The sequence below is a fragment of the Bombus affinis genome, chromosome 8, assembly GCF_024516045.1.
Source record: "Bombus affinis isolate iyBomAffi1 chromosome 8, iyBomAffi1.2, whole genome shotgun sequence".
Lineage (NCBI taxonomy): Eukaryota > Metazoa > Arthropoda > Insecta > Hymenoptera > Apidae > Bombus > Bombus affinis.
Window position 1 is genome coordinate 11,486,883 of NC_066351.1, and position 22,454 is coordinate 11,509,336.

General features: G+C 45.7%; 1 protein-coding gene across 3 annotated transcripts in view; it reads right to left on the minus strand.

Annotated features, from left to right (window-relative positions):
• Positions 1-22,454, minus strand: part of LOC126919180 (homeobox protein aristaless-like) — a 62,552-nt gene that overhangs the window by 11,250 nt on the left and 28,848 nt on the right. Inside the window, exons 2-3 of one of the 3 annotated variants that reach the window (XM_050727966.1) lie at positions 2,021-2,142; positions 1,731-1,936 (exon numbers count right to left, since the gene is read on the minus strand). In XM_050727966.1, the coding sequence (XP_050583923.1) occupies positions 1,731-1,936; positions 2,021-2,142 (328 nt within the window). Of the gene's footprint in view, positions 1-1,730; positions 2,143-7,402; positions 21,818-22,454 lie in introns of those variants that run through there. The other 2 variants (XM_050727965.1, XM_050727964.1) reach the window with 2 other exon arrangements.

Below are 22,454 nucleotides of genomic sequence, written 5' to 3' on the forward strand. Positions count from 1 at the left end.
GCAAGAAACGTACGACCGAGGTAGGGATTAATTTATATGAAAACGGCAAAAAGATATGGCACGACTTGACGCGAAGAGGAAATGATCCACGATTACGAAACTGTGGATTACGCTGGCAAGGCGAAATTACGTACAAAAATTGATCGATTTCTTTATCGAACCACGCCATCTATTCGCCGCGCTCTCCTCGGAAATTGCAAAATTAACCTTACCATCGGTGTTTTCCGAAGAAAGTAAAAGTGGTCGGGAGTCGTCGGAGAGGAGCGGATCAGACACGGGTTTCACGTCGTCGAGATGCCACGGACATTAGGCTTTATCTCGAGACGCGAGCCTGGACTTGGAATTTTTCGATAAGCAGTCGGGTCCACTCGTCTGTCCGGCACGGCCATAATAAGATAGCCCTTGAAATTTTTACTCAAAGTATCCATGCGTTACGGCTGCTAAATATTCCTTGCACGACTGCTAAATATTTCGTTGCATCGTTGCTGTACGCTGTTTGTCAACGCGTCTACAGTCTGCATATGTTTTAACCAGCGAACTCTTTCTCCGTTTCGAGCTGTGAATTCGTAGCGAATTTTAATCGCGCGTCTATTCTATCAATGGAACACCTTAGCTGTATACCTGTACAGTCGCTCTTCTGCATATCCCCTGTTGGTTAATTACGAGAACCCATACCCTGGCCGCAGGACTGGACCTATTACGAGCGATTACACCGCTATTAACTACCTACCGGGTGTTCCAGGCTATGAAAGAAGCTACAGAGAAAAAGGAGATGAAAGAAAAAGTTACTCGGATAGATTGCGCTACAGTCCGTTGCCGACACGTTACTCTATGCAACTGGATCCAACAGCCGGGAACTTAATAACGCGAATCCATGGTTTTGACGCGGCGCAACAGAATTTACAAGACGATCCACGCTAACGGGAAAAGTAGATGATCGATGGGTGCGTATATACCGTTTCCCTGAATCGATAGATCTCGCGAGCTTTCCCGGATTCCGCTAACAACCTCGTCGATCATGCATCATCGTGGGAATTAGGATTTTTCTAGTATCGCGTTTCATCGTATATCTCGAGTTACTCCTTTCGCTATTTCGAGAAGGTTGCGCATATAAATCGTTCGAAGAAAAAGTATGACGGAAACATTACGAAGAGAATTTTACTAACAATAGGTCGTTCGATATTCCGTAAGATATACGTCATGAGCAAAACACCCGGGTTTGTTTTACGACCACGTTCAAGGTCTACCTGTACATCGTAAATTCGTTCGACTATGGAATCCATTAAAAAGCAGATTTTCGAATAGAAGGATAAGCCGTTGCTGAGGATCGTAATTTCGCTTGAAACGATTCCGTAAACGTTGGTGAAAAGCGCACGGTAGTCGCTGGTCACGAAATATTTCGGCTCGATAGCAGCTAATAGCTGGCGCTGCAACTTCTTGCCGTATCTTGATCCCGTTACACGGGAAACCTGGCGAACGCGATTAGACACCTCCTGTATCGTCTAGAGTAGCCTAGACCTCCAGGAGGGACACGAGCAGAAGCTGATAAGAATATCAGCTGTAACAGACGGCCCCGGACGCTTACCGAAGAAGGACAATTTGGATAGGAAACATGTCGGGGATTCCATATTTTCGACCTCGTAGATATTAGACGATAGCGCTTCCGCATTTTCGCTGGCAACGCTACTTTGGAAGAACAGCATTGCGTGTATCGGTTTTACTGGACTTACCTGGTGAACACGTCGGGATAATGAGTTCTCGAGAAAGCTTTCTCGAGTTCCTCCAATTGGAAGCTGGTGAAGGTAGTCCTATATCTGCGTTGTTTCCTTTTCGGTGCAAAGTCGTCGACCTCGGTTTCACTTTCAGGGCTGGTCGGCGCTGCTCTAGGGTGGTTGCTCTCTTCCTCGGTCCTCACCTCTTCCGTAGAGATTCCCATCTGAGTAGATTGAGGTGTCGTCGTAGTAGGTGGCGGTACCGATTGTTGTTGGTGAGCTTGTTGGCTCACCTGTTGTAGGCTCACCTGAGTCACCTGGCTCGAGCTACTCGTGCTGCTCGCAGGACTTGTCTGCGGGACAGCGTGCTCGCCGCCGCCTCCTCCTCCTCCTCCTCCTCCTCCTCCTCCTCCTCCTCGTATCGAATGATCTGCGATCAGAAAGTTGTCTTTATTCGTGGATCACCCTGTCACTTGATTATCAGAGACCCGCTCCATCTTCACATGCAAAGTCAGTGAAAGTTATTTTCCAACGAATTGCGACCGTTGCAATTGAATTTAACGGGCAACATGTACACGTTCGTGTCGAGTTATCAGTGTTTTAAACTGGATTCTCCGACTGGATAGGGAAATCCTGTTGGTTTAGCTTCCGTCGGAGACGAGCTTCTTGCGAGCCGCTGCAATTTCTTTCGTCTGAATCGCGTTTTTTACCGTCGTTGATTTCGATAGAAGGCACCGTTAAAAGGTGGAGAAATCCCTAATGGAAATTGCGAGTGCTCCAACCATTCACCTAGCATCAATGTCAGCCACTGTACCTTCATAGAACTAGAATCGGATATATGACGCACGATATAGGTTATTTCAAAAGTGCGTGAGCAAACCGAGCGGAGAGGCGGCGTTCGCGACCATCGACAAGAACAGACGCGTCAAATTAAAAAGAATCGCGTAATTAGAAGATACGGTTATCAAGGTGTCGCCGATATTAGTTAAACGATGATCGTTCACCACTCGAGATCGGTCAGTTGTTTTTGAATCGGATTATATGTACGACCACGCGGACACGCAGAGACGGAGACACCGAGACAGAGGGATACGGAGAAGGACAGAGCTATCGTTCCTTTCACCGACCTTGCTGCATTAATGATCCCTACAAGCCCACACTTCGGCACGTTCGATGCTGTGAGTGATCATGTAACAGCGTTCGATTTGCTTGTAACGACCAGAATCATTTTCACGCGCGATCGATACATGGACATAGCAGCCGAAGGATCCTACCGCGTGCTTACAAGCTGCTACTGATAATTCCCATTCGTAATTTGCAATGGTATTTTACTGCTCGGACCGGTTTTCGGTGCTTAATAAATTTTGTCAAGTTCGTTTGCCGCTTGATTCAATATTATTGAAATCTCGTCGCTCCAACAGATAGTTAGAAACTCGCGGATCGTTGTTATTATCCGGTATCTACTCTAAACGCGAATCGATGTAGAATTTAAAAAGTTGAAAGAAAATTTGTTTTTTGGCGATTCGATACGATAGCTCGAAATCAAAGTCGTGCAAGCAAGAGCAAGGCACGGCACGCGGCCAGCCAGAGGAAAGAGAAGGAAAAAAAGGATAGACCAAAGCGGTTTGTACAGGCTTTAGCAGCTGTTTTTATTTGGGCCGATTTATCGGAAATGAGTTTATAATGCAGGTAGCCTGAACGTAATGCGAACGATAAGCGAGATCTAAGGCTGGCAAAGTTTCCTTTTCATTTTTATTAGCTTTCGCCATAAACATCGAATGCGCGTAGCATCGTACATGCAGGTTCGTGTTGTGGCTGCTCGCAGATAGAGAAGGAGAGTAAGAGAGGAACGCGTAGGTAGCCTTTTACATTATAATAGCATTAATGGGCTCGAAGCCGCACTTAATGCTCGTTCGTTCGTTGGCCAGTTCGCTTCGTTATTAACTGAAAATTACCGAAACCAAAATCTAATTCGCGTAAACACTGTAATTTCACGGAGGGAGGAAGCGACTGTTCGTGGCTGGCGCGCAAACTCGAGATTCCCCCGACTCGAGAGAGAAACCCTCGCGTTCAGCTTCCCGAACGAACCCGTCAGAGTCTTCGTCGAGAGACTCGTTTCTTTTCCACATTTTTATCAGTTTTCCGGTCTAATTTTGATTTTCGAATTAAAAGAGAAACCGGAATAACCGGTACTCGAAGAAGGAAAAGTTCGCTGGATCGACGATCGATTCGGTTGGTGCCTTTTTCTAATTGTCTCGTTATTAATTCATCGTTCGTGTTAAAAAATTTCCAATGTTAATTCGTATTCACTCGGTCAATTGGGAGTAGTTACAGCGTATCGCAAATACCCGATTAGATGCGTCACGCTCGATTAGATGGTTCAGATAGAATGATTTCCCGGAGAGCGGTTTGAAAATCTTGCTAGTCATATTTGTATTTTCTGTTCGTCATTTCTGTCATATTTACACTCTACTAAGAGCCTTGCACGTGTTTGAAACAGTCAACTTCTATACATGTATACACATTCATTTGGTACATTACGTGTTCTGTGTATATACGATCGCGATTTATGGGCATACAAATTAGCGCGGCGTAATAAACTAATTAGCCGACTCATTGAGGCCGCGTATATTTCTCGCGGATGTGTTATAATAGGCGTACAGTACGTTGGAACGATGATCTTCAGTTACCAACTTCTCGAGAATTTTCCACGATTTTCTATCGCGATCCCTTACATCCGCGTAAAAACCTGCGTTTCTTCGCACGATAGTATGTATCGCGCGATGCGACTGTTGCTCGCGCGAATCCAACTTTGCAAAAAGCGTAACAGCTTAACTACGTAAATAAGGGGGCGTACGGATATAAAAATTCGCGACGAGCGAGCGGCATGAATGAAACTACAGAGCTATTTACAGCGCAGAAAATCATCGTTATTCCGAAGAGTGCGTTGATGCGTACGAATCATGGAATCGAGACGTCGGCGTACCGGGACGCGTTACAGCGAAGAAGATGTTTTTGCATCGAATCATACTTGCAAATTCTCGCTAATAGACGCATCAATGCATCCTGTGACAAGAACCGGCGACGGTTGAACGTGTTCGATTTCTCGGCACGATAATAACAAGCAATTACGAATTATCGGCAATCCTTTGTAGCCGCTGGCTGCTCACGCGATAGCGCTCCCGATAACCGCTGATATTTACCTTCCGGATGCAGGTTACGCCCGCACATGCGTTTTAAGCTTTCCAGCTGAATTAATTAGCCCGTATAATACATCGACTGGCCGATAGTAATTGCAACAATGAAGAGGTTCGCGCAGAAGTATTAAAAGATGTAAAAGGGGAGATGAGGCGAGGCGAACACTCAAGCCGTGTCGATGCAAGGCGTGGCGAGGCGAGACGAGGCAAAGAAAAGAGGGACGAGTGAGCCGAGTCCCTGTTATAACCGCTTCTATATATATATTTATATACACACACACACAGATATATATACACACATATATATACATATATATATATATACACAGACACACACGTGTTACCTCTATATTATCTACCTACCTAACGTTGCACATTACGAGAATTATCTTACACTCGATCGTAAGAAGTAATTAAGTTGGTAACAACGAATTTTTCTTATTTCTCTTATTCGCGTCCAATGGGTGTCGAACCGGCGAGAGTTTCCCATGGAACATCTGCGACGATATACGCCATTCGAATTCGAACAGAGAAACGATCGACGATGCCAGCAGTTATACCGTAATTATCGCAAGTTTATCCTCAACATGCAATAACGTTCAATTAGATCGTTAATGGATCGAATTTCACAGTTGGATGTTCTCAAACTTCGTTACGTCATTAATTCGATCGCTTAACGAACAACCGAAACATCGACGATCCTTTTGTAATATCGTCTCTCAGTAACCGCGAATTATCACGATTCGTTATTCGGTTTCAACGTTATAACTCGGTTTGATTTTTCGCAGATCGTTGAATGGAAACTAGGAGTTTGATCTTACGTAAGAACGACTACGTTTTTTCTCGTTTGATAAGACGTCGTACGAAAGTATTCGATAGGAAAGAGCGCAATTTTCTGCCATAATAAAGGAAACGATGTTCGTAACCGTTGCTCTTGCTGGGTAATAAAGCATTTCCAGCGATTAAACGATGAACGCACGAAGTTGTATGCATTCGTTGTTAGATGCGTAATAAGTCGGTAGACAATTGCTTTCCAGTAATTAACTCTACCGCGAGAACGATACCATTTTATTTATCTGGGCAAGAATCGCGTAACATATTTTTAGTGTTTCTAGTTGTAATAAAACGCGATCTCGTTTTACGACGCGAGCGAACGATTCAATTTGCGGGCACACGCGATTTATTCCGGCTCAACCTTCCATCAAATTGTAGGTACGCGTGATCGTTACCAGACTTACATTATATACGCGAAACGATTAAAAAATTAGCCGCGCGCTACCTCTAACTCTGCTCGTTTCAGGTAAATCCAACGATAATTACGTGGCGCGTTGGTTAATTCCTGGAACGCGGTGTGTTGTAACGTTGATCGTGCGTTTCGTTCTTCCCGACTCTGATGAAAATCTCGAGACGGCACGACTATAATTTGCAAATTACTCCATTAGACGTGGAGTAAGCTGAATTAACGATTGAAGTCCGTAAAATCAATTAACGATAGAGAGATAGCGTTGAAATAATTTGTCGACGTCAGGAAAATTGGATGATCATCGATCATTCGAATATCAAAGGAACCTCTTGATCGCGAGAGAGAGAGAGAGAGAGAGAGAGAGAGAGAGAGAGAGAGAGAGAGAGAGAGAGAGAGAGAGAGAGAGAGAGAGAGAGAGAGAGAGAGAGAGAGAGAGAGAGAGAGAGAGAGAGGGAGTCTATGTCCCGAACTGGCGAATAAAAGCGAAGCCCAGCAGTACGTGCTGGTTTATCCGTTTTGCTGGCCGCGTACTGCCTGTTAAACCGTACCGTTCCGCTCGTATTTCGAACCGAAAGGAGGATGTTAATGATTCTCGTAGACGATAATCGGACACGTGTAATGGCGATATTTTTGTTCGATCCACGCTCCGCCACTCGGCGTACTCGTTTTGTTACAAATTGCGTGTAATATATTAATGCTTAACGAGAGGCAAGGTGATCTTTGAACCGAACAAAAAATTCGAGTGAGACGCGTTGGTATGTCGTAAAGACGAGACGTCATAGAATCGACGTATAGTAAAAACGCGTTCGCGAACCTTTCGGTGTCTATCGGTGTTCGGATAATCGAGAATCGCGAGTCTTGGCCGATTCGACGAACGCAACTTTCTTTACGTCGATTGCTGATAATGATCTGCAAACGATCATTAAGCCGATCCTGAAAGGTGCGTGGTACGCACGATAAATCACGCTGGGCACCGATGTGCAATTTACTAGCGCACTAACATAATTGCACGCATCCTAATCTACATCTAAATACACAGCTACGGGAACGCGTAGTTGGCTTGTCATAAATTGCCGATAGCGCCTCTCGTTTCTTATTAAGATCGGTTCAATGAACTTTCATAGATCGTACGATGCGAATTACGCTCGTATCCTCCCAGCATAACAATCGGTTCCATTTTTTCCTACCGTTTATCGAGTACCTTTGAAAGTATTTCCCTTAATCGTATTTGCCATATAATACGTACGTACATGTGTCGTATTTGTTGTTACGTGCATTAGTCTCTCGTCCTCGTAGCAGTTCCAAGAACAGGCTCATCCTTGCTTGAACAAAGCGAGACCGGACTCGGGTACTGTCGACAACGGCGATGACGACCGCGATGAAGATGGGCTAGGTTTGCCAGTAAAGAACACGCAACGGTGCATTCGTCGCTTTTTTTCTTTTTCTTTTTTCCCTCGTCAGCATAGTCGCGACCAACGGATAGAACTTAAGTACAATTACAATTATTTACGGCAGTTAATTATCCGCAATGTCACCATTAATTACTAAATTGCAGCGTTGCTGCGCTTCCCCAGTTGGCGTATCACGGTCTTCATGCGTGGAAAATTGCGCGCATGCGAGGCGTTGAAAAACTTTTATAGAAACCGATAATTACTCGCAGTACCGACGATAAATTTCAAACACAAGCTCCGACTACTTGTAACTATGATCGCGTATTACTTAACCGATCGTAGCTGACGTGTAACAGAATCTGATGAATAATTATCACGGAGTCTCCTTCTTACGTTCGCAATGTAGATTCGAGTGGAACGTTTCAAACGCGAAACTCGAAGAACTTGGAAATTCGGTCGTACGAAATTTAAGAAGCTCGGAGACCTTTTTAAATTGAAAAAAAATGGAGCAATTTCTAAATTGGAAAATTAAAGGATTCGCAATCGTGAAATTTAAGACGCGGCACCGACCGCGTTGAACGGTTGATCGGTTGAACCATGTTAGTCAATAGGCATGTTTTAGTCATGAAATTAAGTTATCGCGTTTATCTTTTGGTATTATCTTCGGCCTTGTTCGCTATTCTTTCAGAGTTATTTTCCACAGAGTAAACATTTCGCGGTATTTGTGAATTAAGGTAATCGTTGGCGGATAGGTGGTGGTAGTGGATATGGTGGGACGATAGGTAACGCAAGCAGGAAAGAAAAGAAGACGCGCGTGCGAAACGGAGATAGGTATAAACGGTTGCGAAGAAGCGGGCGCAGGCTTGTTGATTAATGGCGGGTAATTATGTTTTTTGCCGTTCTTCTAATTGTTAATAATTGAACGTAATCGTAATGCCTTTTTAATCGCATTAGCTTGCGTCGTGTATTACGCAACGGAAAAAGAATCACCGACCGTGTTCGCTTGCCAGCTACGAATATCCACAACGACGACCACGAGGACATTTTCTACGGCGGAAGACCGTCATCGTCGTTGTCGTCCAGTTTTTTGACATCCGCAGAATTATAGCAGTTTATGATACAGGCGCTTAACTTATAGGACTAGCTGTGTGTTCGCAAGTACGCGGCCATCCACGATACACGTTAATTAACGTGACGGTAAAGGCGAACGTTTAAAAAGATAATGCTGTTATTCGGTAATGTCATTCTCGTTTGTTACCACGTTGAATGCAGCAGGAATTATTAGGTATAGTTCTGTGGCGGAAGTGCATTATTCGTCGCAACGTTTTTTTGTTCTCTCGAGAGAATAATAACAGCGTTGCGGGACGATGCACCGGGGCGCGAATAAAAGGACGGCTGTTTTGCATAATTGTTGAACCGTATACCGACGGTGTAATCAAGAAATGAGGCAGCTTTTTGGAAGCGGTCTGGCAAATTTCACCTTGTAAGTTCGATGCCGCCTCTCCGCAGACCGATCTTGGCCATTAACTGGAATCTCTTCTCGCATGAATAGCGCGGCCGCGAAAAAGAAATTGAAAACTTTATAACGCCAACAACCTTCGACAGGCTACAACGTGTTTGCAGTCAGGTCGTTCGCTCGTTCCTTCGTTTCCATTTACCAATATTATGATACTTTTCGACCGTCCGGTAAAATCAATCCACTTTCGTACCCGATATTTCCGTAATTAATACGAGCTCATAAATTATCGAGCAACTACAGAGGCCACTTCATTAAACGCGGCCAGCGGTTGCGCGCGCGCGCGCGCGCGCTATTGCCCGTAGAAACCGAGGAGGGAACGAGAAAGCGGTAATCAGGTTTTCTACCGGTTTTCCAAATCCACTTACGCATCGTTATGTCGCATACATCGTACGAAACGTTGTTTCTTTTCGTCGTGAATGAAGTCGTTTGATTTATGTACGACGGTTAAGGGCCGATTACTCTACCTCCGCGATACTTTATCTAGCTATCGATCATAGCCTCGGGATCTAGCCATATATCGTACAAGACAATGTACCACGTACCACCGTTCTTCGATCTTCTAATTTATCCCTGTTTCCCCCTCTAACTATTATTTCTGGCGAGTCACGGGCGACTCGATTAAACATCGAAACTCGAAAATTTCGGATCGCCAACGTGAAAAAGTAAATAGACATAGGACGAGAGGAATCCACTAGTCACGAACATCGGATGACGTTGCAAGGTCTGAGAGTATAGACCATCTTCTCGCGGACTACCGGCACTTGGCGTACCATTGTTTTCGCCTTTCCAACGGAATTCTAATTAAGGAGATCGACAGATAGGCCAGAGGAGCGTGGCCTAGCGACTAGCGAGGCGAGCAGGGTTATTAGACTTTTTCTTTTTTCTTCCCTTGAACCGTTGCCGCGCTATGGAAGCGGCGTTTGAAGGAAGGGAGAAGGGTGACCGAGGTCTGCAATTATTATTCAATTTCCGTAACTGCACCTATCTTAACCCGATGTCACAATCGCGCAAGCCAGGTATCGCGTTGTTGCGTGCATCTTGTACACGTACGCCGCGCCGCGCCGTGCTACGTTTACGTCAGCCTTTCCCTGTTCGAGTGTGTTGCGCGGTAGTAAACCGGTGGAAAAGAAGGAGTTGCCGCGCGTTGCAGAGGGTCACAATTAAAGCGCATTAGTGCACAGACCACACACTCGCGCAAGCAATTTTCGAGTCACCGCAGCACCTTGACATTCTTAGCGCCGTTCCCTTTACATCGCGCCGAGTCAGTTCCCCAGTCGTTCGCGTTACCTCTTCCTTTGTAAAGCGATATCGTCGCATTTTCAATATCATCTACGATCGTTAATCCGTTTCGTTTTCGATAGTTATTCCAATCTCTTACAGTCTCCATTTTCCACTCGATCGCGTTTTTCTACTAAGCAAAAATTTCTCGGGTTTTTTTGCCCTTTGAAACAGCGTCCAAGGATTGCATGGAAATTGTAATCGTAAACATAATGTTTTAGCAAATAGACGCTTGTAACAGACACGTTGAAATCAACTCTTATCTGTCGCAAACACGATGAGATCGTAATCCATCAACATCGTGGAAACGATCCACGGAGATGGCAACAAACTTCGATCGTTACTAACCACCAACGCTATTGTGTACAAGTCCCAAGATGCTCCGGTAGATACAGGAAACGAGCGAGTACCGCAATTGTGTGTGTACCGCTCGATAAGGATCGTCGTGGCTACAGTCAGAGAATGGTAGTGGTAGTAGTTGTCATCGTTTGCGGCGACATGCGTCCTTTTAATCGCGTTCCGAAAGCCTGCCGAGCGCATCGAGGCGACAACCTGCATGACCCTTGCATTCTACGCGAGGTCCCGCGACAGCGGAATAATTAGTCAGGGTAGCCGTGAATCGTCGTTAAGTGTACACGACGCAGGATATCCTCTATAGCTGTAGTATACGCAGGCCGAGCGCGATCTCTGTCGTACACGCGTGTCTCTGGTACACACGCGCGACAATTAGATACGATCTTAGAATTGTCGTGCGAATCGTTTCTAGATAATTACGATGTAAAATTCCTGAACGAGCGTTCTCGACGAATCGTTTATCGGAAAAATATTTTTAGGCAGAAAACTCTGGTGGTCCGTGCTCGCGGTGGTTGATCGTGATCCGTAGAAATCGGCCAGACGTAGCAAAAATTCTCCCAACAACAGAAGTTTCCGATTCCAATTCCATCTCTCTGCCGCAGTTCCTTTTCTTTAATCTTCTCCCGCGGGCAACTTCTTCTCTCCTGCTTCGTGGAACCCGGGAGGATTAACCCGTCACAGATTCGGTGGAGGCCCAGGGACCAATTTAGCCTCTCTCTCTCCATTTCGGCCTGCCGGTGTCTTTCTCTCGTCGACAGGCCGCTCTACCACGGGCTTTCAACGAACCCGGGTGTCGGGTTCTCGGAGTTTCACGGTGGTTTTCGTGGCGCTATCCTACTGCTATCTGGAGCCACGGTAATGTGCTTGCCTTGTCCCCGATTAATCCGAGTCCTCAGGACCACTCTCGACTACAGATATGTGCACGTCCTTCGACAGTGGCGGTCAAAACGTCGCTTCGAATCTTTTTTCGTAGCCGGCCACCGCTGCACAGGAATTCAACGATCCTCGGGTGTACTTCGAATTTGCCGGATTTTCGGCACAGTGTAATTTTCTTCGACGACGGGACAAACGACCGATTGCCATCTAACGCAGAACGATAGGCCGCGGCGAGTTTCTCGATTTTTTCGCTCTTGCTCCCGTTTCCTCGCCCCTCCTAGTTTCTCCAGCTGCGGGTTATCCGGTATTTTCTAAATACGAACGCGTACAAGAGAGATCGAGGAAAATACGAGGAAGGGATCTGCAAGTCTGTTCGATCGTTGAAACACGCCAGTTTCTACGACGGAGGTCCCCGAGGAGGAAGACGGTTATGGGTGCCGCGTCCTGCGGTGTCGCGTCGTTTTCGCCCCACCTCGTAGGATCATCGGATGTTATCTGTGACGTGGAATGTCGCCGTAGGTACGAAATACAAATAAGGTCTCATGGTGTCCACACTTCGAATTAGGATCGAGAACCTTTTTTTAGATGTTATCTGAGATTGGCGCACGCTGTGGAGCCACGTGCCCATTCGTAGCAACGCATTCTTCATTGGTGCCCGTCGAAAAGCTCTAATTAGTCGGTATGTCCCGAGACCAGTTTGAAATTTGAATTTTCCCTTCTAATTTAGAGACTTAGAAAGTATCGCCGGTTCCGCGCAACGTAAAAACCAGCGAACATATAGAAATGGTGTAATTAAGTGATCGGCTTGATAAGTAACGCGTTGAACTCGAGCGTCCGTTTGTCAGAAGAGTTTTGCACCCGTGTAAAAACAAGCTGGCCGCATTATACTATGTAGGTAGTTTCCTCCGTTAATGCAAACGTCGATTGGCAACGTTCATCGAACATAGTCACGCGAGCAATTAGAGTAGAAGAAGTTTATTCCGGTCGCGATGCACGATTCTCCGTATCTTGACATTCCACGATGACTTCTGAGAATGCGATCGTTTAGCGGGCATATGGGAGCAATTCATCGAGACAACGCATTCCGCTGTCTAATCCGTTTAACATAAAGCCGCCGTCCTCGTCCCGCCTCTTCTTCTGTGCCTTTTTTTTTTACCAAAGAATCCGCGCGCGACGAGTCAATCCTCTCGGTCCCAGGGGAACGTTCGGTTCGCGACAACAGAAACCACCACCCGATGGGTGGTCAACGAATTCTCCAACCGCTCGAGACGGAACGACCGGCTATATAACAAGTAGAGAGATGGGCCTCGAAGTCGAAAGGTTGTGTTTTCTAGCGGTCATCGAAACGTGCCACGAATCCTTCCTCTCTTGCTCCTTCTTTTCCGCCTCATGTTTTTATTTTTTTACTTTTTTTTCAAATATCGTCAACCTCCTCGTTGCTCAGTCGTTGCTCGTTGCTCGCCTCTTACCGCGCTTTTGTCTTTTATCCGGACGAAAAAACAGGCACAAGGTGAAATTGCAATTTTCGCAATTGGTTTTTAACGTAGTCTGGTCGAATTAGGGTCGCGGACTCCGCTCTCGATAATAATAATAGTAGTAACGATAATAATAACAATAATAGCAATAATAAGCGCGACAAAGTAACAATAATAATACGGCCATTTTTCGAATTACTCACCTTACGAGACTATCTCTTTCTACTATCTTTCGCAACGTAGTCGCGCACGAAGCACACTTTTACGACTTATCACCGTTTCACACTAGCAAATAGTGCTTTGTCCCCGACATTATTCTTCCATTCTGTCGTTGAACGCATCGGTGCACACCGTCGTCGTCGGTGCCCAAAGCCGTCCCGGCGTGTTATTATATTACGTTGAGTCATGGTGCTCGTTCGTTCGTTCGCACGTTATTCGAAGAAATTGTGCACGATTTTGAAATGTTTCCTCTCGACTCGTAAATAGCCGCACTCGATTCGGATCGGCGTCGAGCCGTTTTTGCGCGATGCTCGAGCGACGGAAGCACTTAATGCATCATTTCTGGCGACACTCGAGCACCGATTTCTTTTTCCGATCGGGACTGTCGTTCCCCGAGTGGGAAGACGTCCATAAAAGTCCGCACAGGTGTTCGACCTAAACATGGCAACCTTCGAGGAATCGACTAAAGTTTCTTCGTCCGTGTCGGAACCTTATAGGATCGAAGCGGCGCGCGGATTCCCCAACTGTCAACTGTACGCCGCGGCTAGGCAGGCAAGAAAGTCTGGAAGATTATCGGGTTGCCGATCATCGGTTGCCTTCCGATCTTCTGTTCTCGTAGCTGCCGTTCGGTTCATGAATTAAAGAGGGAGGCGCGCGCCATCGGCGATGACACGCTGCCTACCTCGCGCTTTTTGCCCGCCTTTCGTACGCTCCGATTTCCACTTGGACGAGCCGTAAGATCGACCACGGCGTCGTTTTGCGGTAATTGTTCCCTCGACTCGAGCTACCCGCTCGATCGTCTTCTCATTGCCCGTTGGTGCCATTAAAAGCTTTTCAGCCACGTCCCTCTCGACTTCTGTCCCTCGTATATTTCCTTTCATTCTTCTCTCCTCTAGCTTTATCTCTCTCTCTCTCTCTCTCTTCTTCTGTATCCTTTGCCTTCTATTTGCTCCTTTCTTCAGATGGACCGTCCACTTTTTGTCCACGAGCACACATCCTGATTGGTAGTTCCCTGATGAAGACGTCCGCTCGTACGGTCACATGCTCGACAAAACTAGCGATACCTTTAATCCGGTTACCCACTCCGTTTCACATCCGGACATGTATACCTTGTTCCAAGAAATCGGAAATTGCAAGTGAGACGCGCCGATATATTTTTCTACTTTTCGATAGTCGACCTGCCGTGTTCGTATTCTTTTTCCAGGAAAGAGAAAAATCTCGGCAGATATACGCGTAGACTTTTTATACCTTTTCGTCGATGGTTCGATCGACTTCCTGCGGGGCGAGTATGCACGCGGAAGTGATAAGAAAGTTGCTTTGGCTCGTAAATAGAAACGATATCTCGTTTCATCGCGTTGTAATTACGCGCAGTTATTATCATGGAGAAAGAGCAAGATAGATTGGTAGATATACAGATAGATAGATAGATAGATAAATAGATAATGAGAAAGAGAGAGAGAGAAAGAAAGAAAGAGAAGGGAACGTACTTCTCGTGCACGTACCCCAATTCGATAATTGCGAATTATGCGTACCTCTGGTCAAAGTGCTGCCCTTCTGTGCAGCGTCCGTAAATCAATGTGTTTATCGCATGCAGGAAACTGGCACGTGTGAACTGGCTCTAGGCCTCGGTTACTCGTAACACCTTGTTTTCATCGATTCATCGAACGATTTATGCATTTACATATTCAACATTAGAAATGATAATCTCGATCGCTTCCCGCGAGGCACAGACCGCGACACCGTTTTTACAGCTTTCAATTTGCATGCGCGCATTCTATATTGAATACAGTGTTGCTGAGATAATAAAATTAGCATACGTTACCAAAGAACGTTGCAAATTGCAAATAGCGATGTCGTGCAAAACGACTGAACGAGTCAGCTGTTTTTGCAGCAGCAACCGTAACTAGTATGGAAACGAGTCGTTGGAAAACAATTTCTTTGAGTTCGAGGTGTCGTTTCGCCCCGCCGGATAAAATACGACCGAACGGAACGGACGGTATTAATTTTATCCCATCTGGACTCGCCGTGGTTTTTCCAAAGGGGCGTGTTCCGAGGTCGCATTAGCTAGAGGAAAACACCTGTACGATTACGGAAAGGCTAGACTACCACGTTTAAACTCAATTAGCCACAAAATTTCATTTCCTCTGCTTGTCATCGTCCTACGCGCAGGCTTCGTTCACATGCATGGCTGCATTCCACCAGCTAGCCTGCAACGAAGCTAAAGAACAGAAAAGGAGTCGAACATCTTGGAACACGGATGTTTGTTAATGGAAGGAACGCAGCTGCCCGTGAAGAAAGGTGTGCGATGAACCCTGACCTTCCCCTGTCCGATCTGACTGACACTGACTTTACAATTAATGAAACGAGCGCGACGGATCCTCGAAAACCGATCGATACACTTTCGCTGGTTAATTAAATTTAGCCCGAGCAAAAAGTTAGTTCGGATTAACGTTAAAAAAAGAAAACGATAGTTGCATTAATATTCGCGAGTACGCAGGATCGAAATTGAATTACCGAGAACGATTACGTGTTGAAGGAGTGACGGGATATACGCGAAACGATGGAGGAAAAGGGGGACACGGGATGCAGAAGAAAAAAAAAGAGGAAAGGGCGCGCGTATCGGCCTCGTGGGCTGCATCCGTATGATATGCAACGGTATGCGTGCACGATTCGGTGCCCGAGGGCATACTTTTAATTTCGCGGGGCCCATTACGAAAAGTGATATGCACCATTCGGAAATAAATAGCCAGCAGCGAACTCACGTGCTTTTTGTAATGAGCCGAAGCAAGTTGCGAGCGGACAACGAGAGGGGGATAGCGAGGAAAATGAGCGCAGGTATGGTGGCAGGTAGTGGTTATCTCTCGAGTGAGCTCCCAGTTAATGACAACCCCTGGTCCAAGCCTCTGCCCTGCCTATCCCATGTATATCAGCTGTCTCTACCATTTCGCATCTTCTTACGACCAAGTTTCGTGATTTCGTTTAGCGATTTCGCATCGCTGCCTCGCCATCACCCAACCACCGTTTCACCCTTGCTTCCCCTCTCACCTCGTCTATACCGTTCACCACCGACTTATCTAAATTCGCTTAATGCCTTCGATATCTGCGTTATATTGCCAAGGTACTACACCGAGTGCAACTCCAGATAGATATAACGCTCGATGCGTTCGACGTAATTAAAAGTTAGCCACGACGCGTTTCTAGATTGGCAAGGAGACGCCAATTCAGACGCATTCCAGCCGATTTCAACCGACGCCGAGGTACCCGGCCGATAGAATCGCGCGAACCCGTTCCACCGGCTAAAATTAATCGAAGCTTTAAATAACACGGTTTTACGACATGGAAATGTATAGTGTCGCGACTGAGCCGACCGATGCCATAAAGCAATTTGTCGCGAAACGGCCATGGTTTTCCTATTTTTCTCTCTTCTCATCCCGCTCTCGCCCGCCGTACGCGTTCATCGCGAGTACGATCGTCGCCGGACGACATTAAACCGATGTATCCTCTTACGACGCGATCAACGTCAGCCTCGTACGTACCTAGACGAGCCGTCGTTCGCAGGAAGTTATGCAAAGTAATCGATAAAAGACAAACGTGTCGTAACGAACACGGATTATGGTTATCGTCTAACGATATTGCCGGTATTTTAATAATATCGTTTGAATAGCACAATCGCCACGGGTGACACGTTGCTGACGATAATTCATTTAATAACTTATAATACGCACCGGCAGCGGTTGCCAGCTGAAAGCGAGCATTTTTCAGCCACGCTAGATTATTAATCGACTAGAATAGGGGTAGAGAGGTACGCGGTTTAATCGAGTATTCCATCAAGTTGGCGTAACGCTTACCGACGCACACTTATACATTTATGTATATTTGTCTGCAAACGAAGATAGCGCCCGCATATCCTCGCCAGTTTTTCCGCAGGTGGACGGGATGGACGGTTAACGAAACGGAACCTGCATCGTGCGCTCTTTGCCGGACACTGCAAGCCGAACCAAGCCGAATCATCCTCTGACTTTCAACACTCCGCTTAACATCTAATAATCGCGTCTACCTGTATCGCCACTCTCTATTTTCCGTCTCTCCTTCATAATATTACATCTCACCACGTTATCGGGGCTGGTATTTTTCCTCCGTCATCTTTTTTCTTCGACTACCTTTATCCGTTTACCTTTTTGGTATACCTTTTGCAGGAAATCGGCTAATTTATCGGCAAACAAAATACTCGCTGCTCTGAATTAATTTGCACGCGATTAAGCGGCTTTCGATTTAGCGCTAGAGACGAACCGAGGGAAGGGAGAAATTGTGTCAGCGGAAATTTTTTTTTTTGCTATCTGAACTAATAAACTCGATTAGTCGATGTGTCAGGATTCTACGTATTTTAATTCACGTTATTTATGTAGACTGTGATGTCTCTCAAAACGTTGGGATCAAACTCTAGGAACGTGTAACATATCTTGTTCATTGTAAATAAAAAAATCTGAATAAATATGTAACAGATAAGTATAAATATCGTTTGTTACAGAGTTACGCGTGTAGGTAATATATACGCATACATATACACGCACTTTATCTATATGTATATATTCCGTTTAAAGTCTGCTACACGTGTCTTTCATCAAAGCAGGTATATTTTATCGAAGAGCGTGGTTCAATGAATGATTTTGCCTCATTAGAATCGAAGATCTCTCAACGATTGCGTGATTATATGAAAAAATAGGCGGCGATTACGTTGAACACACGTAACAGACAGAGGATAAACGATGCATAATCGATAAGAATTTCCTCTGTCATCGAATCTGCTGCTTAAACCTACGGTTTGTTCGAGACTTTCTGCTCGGTGAGTACCGTATTACTCGTCGCGTTTGATCTCAGCTTCTTGAAACGGCTTGTATAACTCGATTGTCTGTTTGATCGTCGATAATGGTTCACGGCGTTGATTGGATGTTTCGACACGGACCCGAGGAGTAAAAAACGAAGGAGCCGTATCTGTCCGTAGTTTATTTGTTGATTTGGTTCGGTTGGCTGCCGCTGTCCGGGGTCAATCTACTGTAATCGAGGAGGAGGTACCGAGGGATTTACGAAGATGCACGCGATAATGAGTTCCTGTTAACGCTATCGACGCGTTGGTCGAGATACAAACGTGGTAACAATAATTGTTGCGGTCGACGGTGAGTACGCGCAAGGGAGAAAAACCCTGTGATCGTTCGAGCATGGAGAACAGCTTTATAGTGGCGTGAATTATTTACTCTCGCTGTTTTTCCATCCGATTATTATCCGCTGTTAGCGCAATGCGTAAAATACTCGTCAAGTTTCGCGAACGAGCAATACTACGTTAATTAGAGCATAAACTTATTAAAACCAGGCCGAGCGTACGCGGATTAAGTGTATAATTGTTGGACGAAAGGAACGGCTATGTCGGTCATCCAAGCATCCTCTCGTTAGCATAGTATCAGGAAAAGAACAGTATATGTGTGTTCCTTAATACGAATCAGCAAATATTGCCTGTAGCTATACTGTATCTGCTATAAACAGTATTGAAAGGAAGTAAAGACGATAAATAACACGATGTATCATAAGGTGAACGTAAGGTAAAGCCATTATCCATTTGGACATCCGTATACCTTATATGTACCGTATACTAAATATATACCCACATACTTTTTGAAACATCATTCGAATCCGTACAAATTAGTATTCGCTATGACAACTTACTATATTCCTCGAATTTGTCACCTCGCGTCTTATTTTTTTCTCTGAAAGCGACAAACATGTATATCGATGGTACTCTTTGCAGAAAGTGGAGGTAAAGACGAGGGACCAGTTGATGAATATCTTGACGAAAGCGTCCCTACAGAACTTCTCGAAGAGTGGAAAACGCGTATGCAATGACGTGCAAATGACAGCGAAGCCTGTTTAGAATTTAGATGGTGAGCACGATAAAATTGTTATAGCTTGTTAATAAACCGGTTATTTAATAGCCGAAGTAATATAAAATAGAACGGTCTTGGTTTTTATGCCGAGATACTGCACGCCTAACAAGGCAAATGAAATCGTTAGACAACGAGTTTCAACACGGGGACTCAGGACAAGTCATTCAACGCGTATCTAATCGTCGCGATAATCGAATTACCGATCAACAATAATGTCGAATCAACTTTAAACGGAGATTTCCGTTTTTCTATTTTAAGCGCAGGAGAGAAACTCATTATCGCCTCATTGAGTTTCCCCTCTTTATACTATCTCATCGAACGACAACTAGCGTACCGTTAAGAAAGTATGTTGGCGTATAATGGTGTAACCGAACGATGTAAATGTCGTAAAGAAAAGAAAACGGCCAGCGGAAAAAGAAATCGGTTTTGAACGAAAATGCTGCGCGATAGCACGTTCGACTCGGCCACTGACGCGCTTTTTCGACGAACAAGGGCCCGGAACGCGGTTACCCATCCGATTGTAAACTCGTAAACGGTAGTGGTCGCTTCGGGAACCGGAAGTGACGCAGTCTGGTAAATGGCAGTTATCGATAGCCTGTAGTTAAGTTTGATGCGCGCGTTTCGCCCCGACGCCAAGACGAAGAGAAAGAGAAAGAGAGAGAGAGAGAGAGAGAGAGAGAGAGAGAGAGAGAGAGAGAGAGAGAGAGAGAGAGAGAGTTACGCCAGAATACTGAAAACCGAACAAAAGTGATCGCGACTGAATGGCAACCGAACGAATCACCCTCTTCTAAATAATAGGGCGGTCGACCAAGCCGTAAACCTTTTACAACCCCCGGTCAATCTTTTCTTTTTCCCCGCCTGTTTTCTTCTATTCCTCTATTCCGCTCCAGTTGCTTTATCTCTGCCGGTTTCCTCTTGTAGACCCGACGTCGCGGTACGCATCGTTTTTCTCTTTAGCCTCGTTCGGAACGGCGATCGCTATATCGAAAAATGTGTTTTCACTGGAAATTTAATAATCCGCTAGCTCGTAAATTCGCTCGTTAATGCCTGTCATTGGCGTCGCGTTCGTTTGCCGGATTCGTGCAACATCCGCGAGGCAGTATGTGATTACAAGCGTGGCTGTACTACATTATCGTCACCGGTAATTACCACGAATAAGGCATAACGATTATTATCGTTTGCCGATTAATGCGCCTGATTTCTGAACGCTCTTATCGTAGCCGCAATTTGTATATTCAGAATATTGCCGTTTCTCGATTAATAAGCGAGCGGGAATTATCGGCTCGAACAGCAGAAAAACAACGTTCCCGGTCCCGCCTAGCTTTCCCTGACGTTTGAGTCACGAACCAGCCGAAGCAACTCCTTCGCTAGAAAGAATGTTCTTCCGTAACGTAATCAACGCGGCGGCAGCTTGAAACATCTACGGAAAATCACATTGGAAATTCGATTTACCGTGGATATCGTACTACGATTTCAAACGAGTATCCAATTACCCGGGTTTTCTGGTAATCAATAGGAACAAAAAACGATTTCCAGCAACGTCCAAATACGTTATCGACCGTCCCCAGGCCGAGCGTTAAATTCACGCTATCCGAGATTTCGAAATGCTGATCCCTCAGCCGCTCGTGCAAAACAGTAGGATGCATGTGTACGGTGGTAAGAATGATGATGTGTGCGTGCGTTGAGAAAGCTCGAGCGTACCGAGGCTCTCTCACGGTTTGCATGGTTATTTGCGGTTTGCAAAAACGCCCGTTGCAAATCTCTTTAATTACTCTCGTACCTTCGCGGTGCTTGCAAAAGGATTTCACGAGCTCTTCGTTGGTAATTAACCAAATTTAACGCTCTCCTGCTCCACTTCCGTCTGGTCTCTCGAACCACGTTGCGCAACGAGATTTCGCGACGTCGCCGACAATGTCGATAATGAAAGGCGTTCAACCGATTGACGAGAATCGCGCGATTTCCTCGTCGTTAGAAATATATCTTTTGTCAAGTGGAAAGTGTGGCGGAGGCATATATCGTTTTTCGTTCCTGCGAATTATCGTGCCGGCTAGGATAGGCACGATGCGAAACGATATCGCGGTAAACGCAGAAAGACAAGCGGCGATATGCGTAGACGGTTGGAGCGAGTACGGCGGTGAAGGTGGCCACCGCACGAGGATCGGTAGGATGCTTTTAGCCAGCACAGGGACGACAAGTTATTTATTGTTGCTATCTGCTCGTCCCGCGACAGCCAAAGAGCCCACCGGTTCGTGGTAGTGCAGGTACGGGAACCTCTCAATCCTTCTCTTATTAAAACCTGCCCTCGCTATCGGAACTTATACTTTAGTACTGGCAAGCAGTAGGTACAGTCACTCATAGAAGTTGTTAGGAGCTGAACCGTTTTTCGTTTCGATTCTACTCGCGTACAGCTCGAGCCGGTAAATTGAAGCTTCCGTGAACAGCTCTGCTGTCAAAAATGGCACGATAACGGGAAATAAACAAAAGCACCAGAATATAGGCGCCAAAAATGTCGCTTTTGCACGGTCAAGCGGTACACACCAGGAAGTCTGTTCTTCGTTATCTCAGGCGAGGACCTCGAAGGTCCGTAAACGGACGTCGATGGAAGCCGGAAGGAGCTTCGACCGCGGAAATTTATGGCCGAACACAGGGGCGGAGGAGGAGGAAAGCGTGTACTTCGCAAGAATAGGAAGAAAGCGGGGTGTAAAAGCAAGTACGAGAGCGTAGGAGAGACAGAGTGGGAAGAGGAGCAAAATTTTAAGAAACGTTCAAGACGCGGGGAAGAAATTATGCGTGGAGAAGAGACGAGCGAGAATTCGGCGGGTTAAATGCGAAGACTATACGGCAAGAGCCATTACGCTAATGGGACGACCGAGCCGAGAAAGCTGGTCTCTATCAGCTTCCCGAAAGGACAAGAGGCGGGTAGGAGGGCAAAGAGGTACCGGATGAAAGAGGTAGAACGAGAACCACTGGCGGAGAACGTGCTAAAGAACGCATTACTCATAATCTCACCGAAGGGCGAGCTAATCACGTCATAAAAAAAACCGCAGCACAATTGTTCTTCGGTTCTCGCATCACAGCTACATCCTTACTTCGATGTATCGGAATTTTATTCGCAACGTTTCCGGGAATTTCCCGCGACAATTGTTCTTCCGTGTCATAGTTATTTCGTAGTCTATCTATCGTTCGATTTCTTCAGGTTAGACTCTACGATAATTCATTCTCGACACGGTGACTGTTTGACAAATTGTCATCTA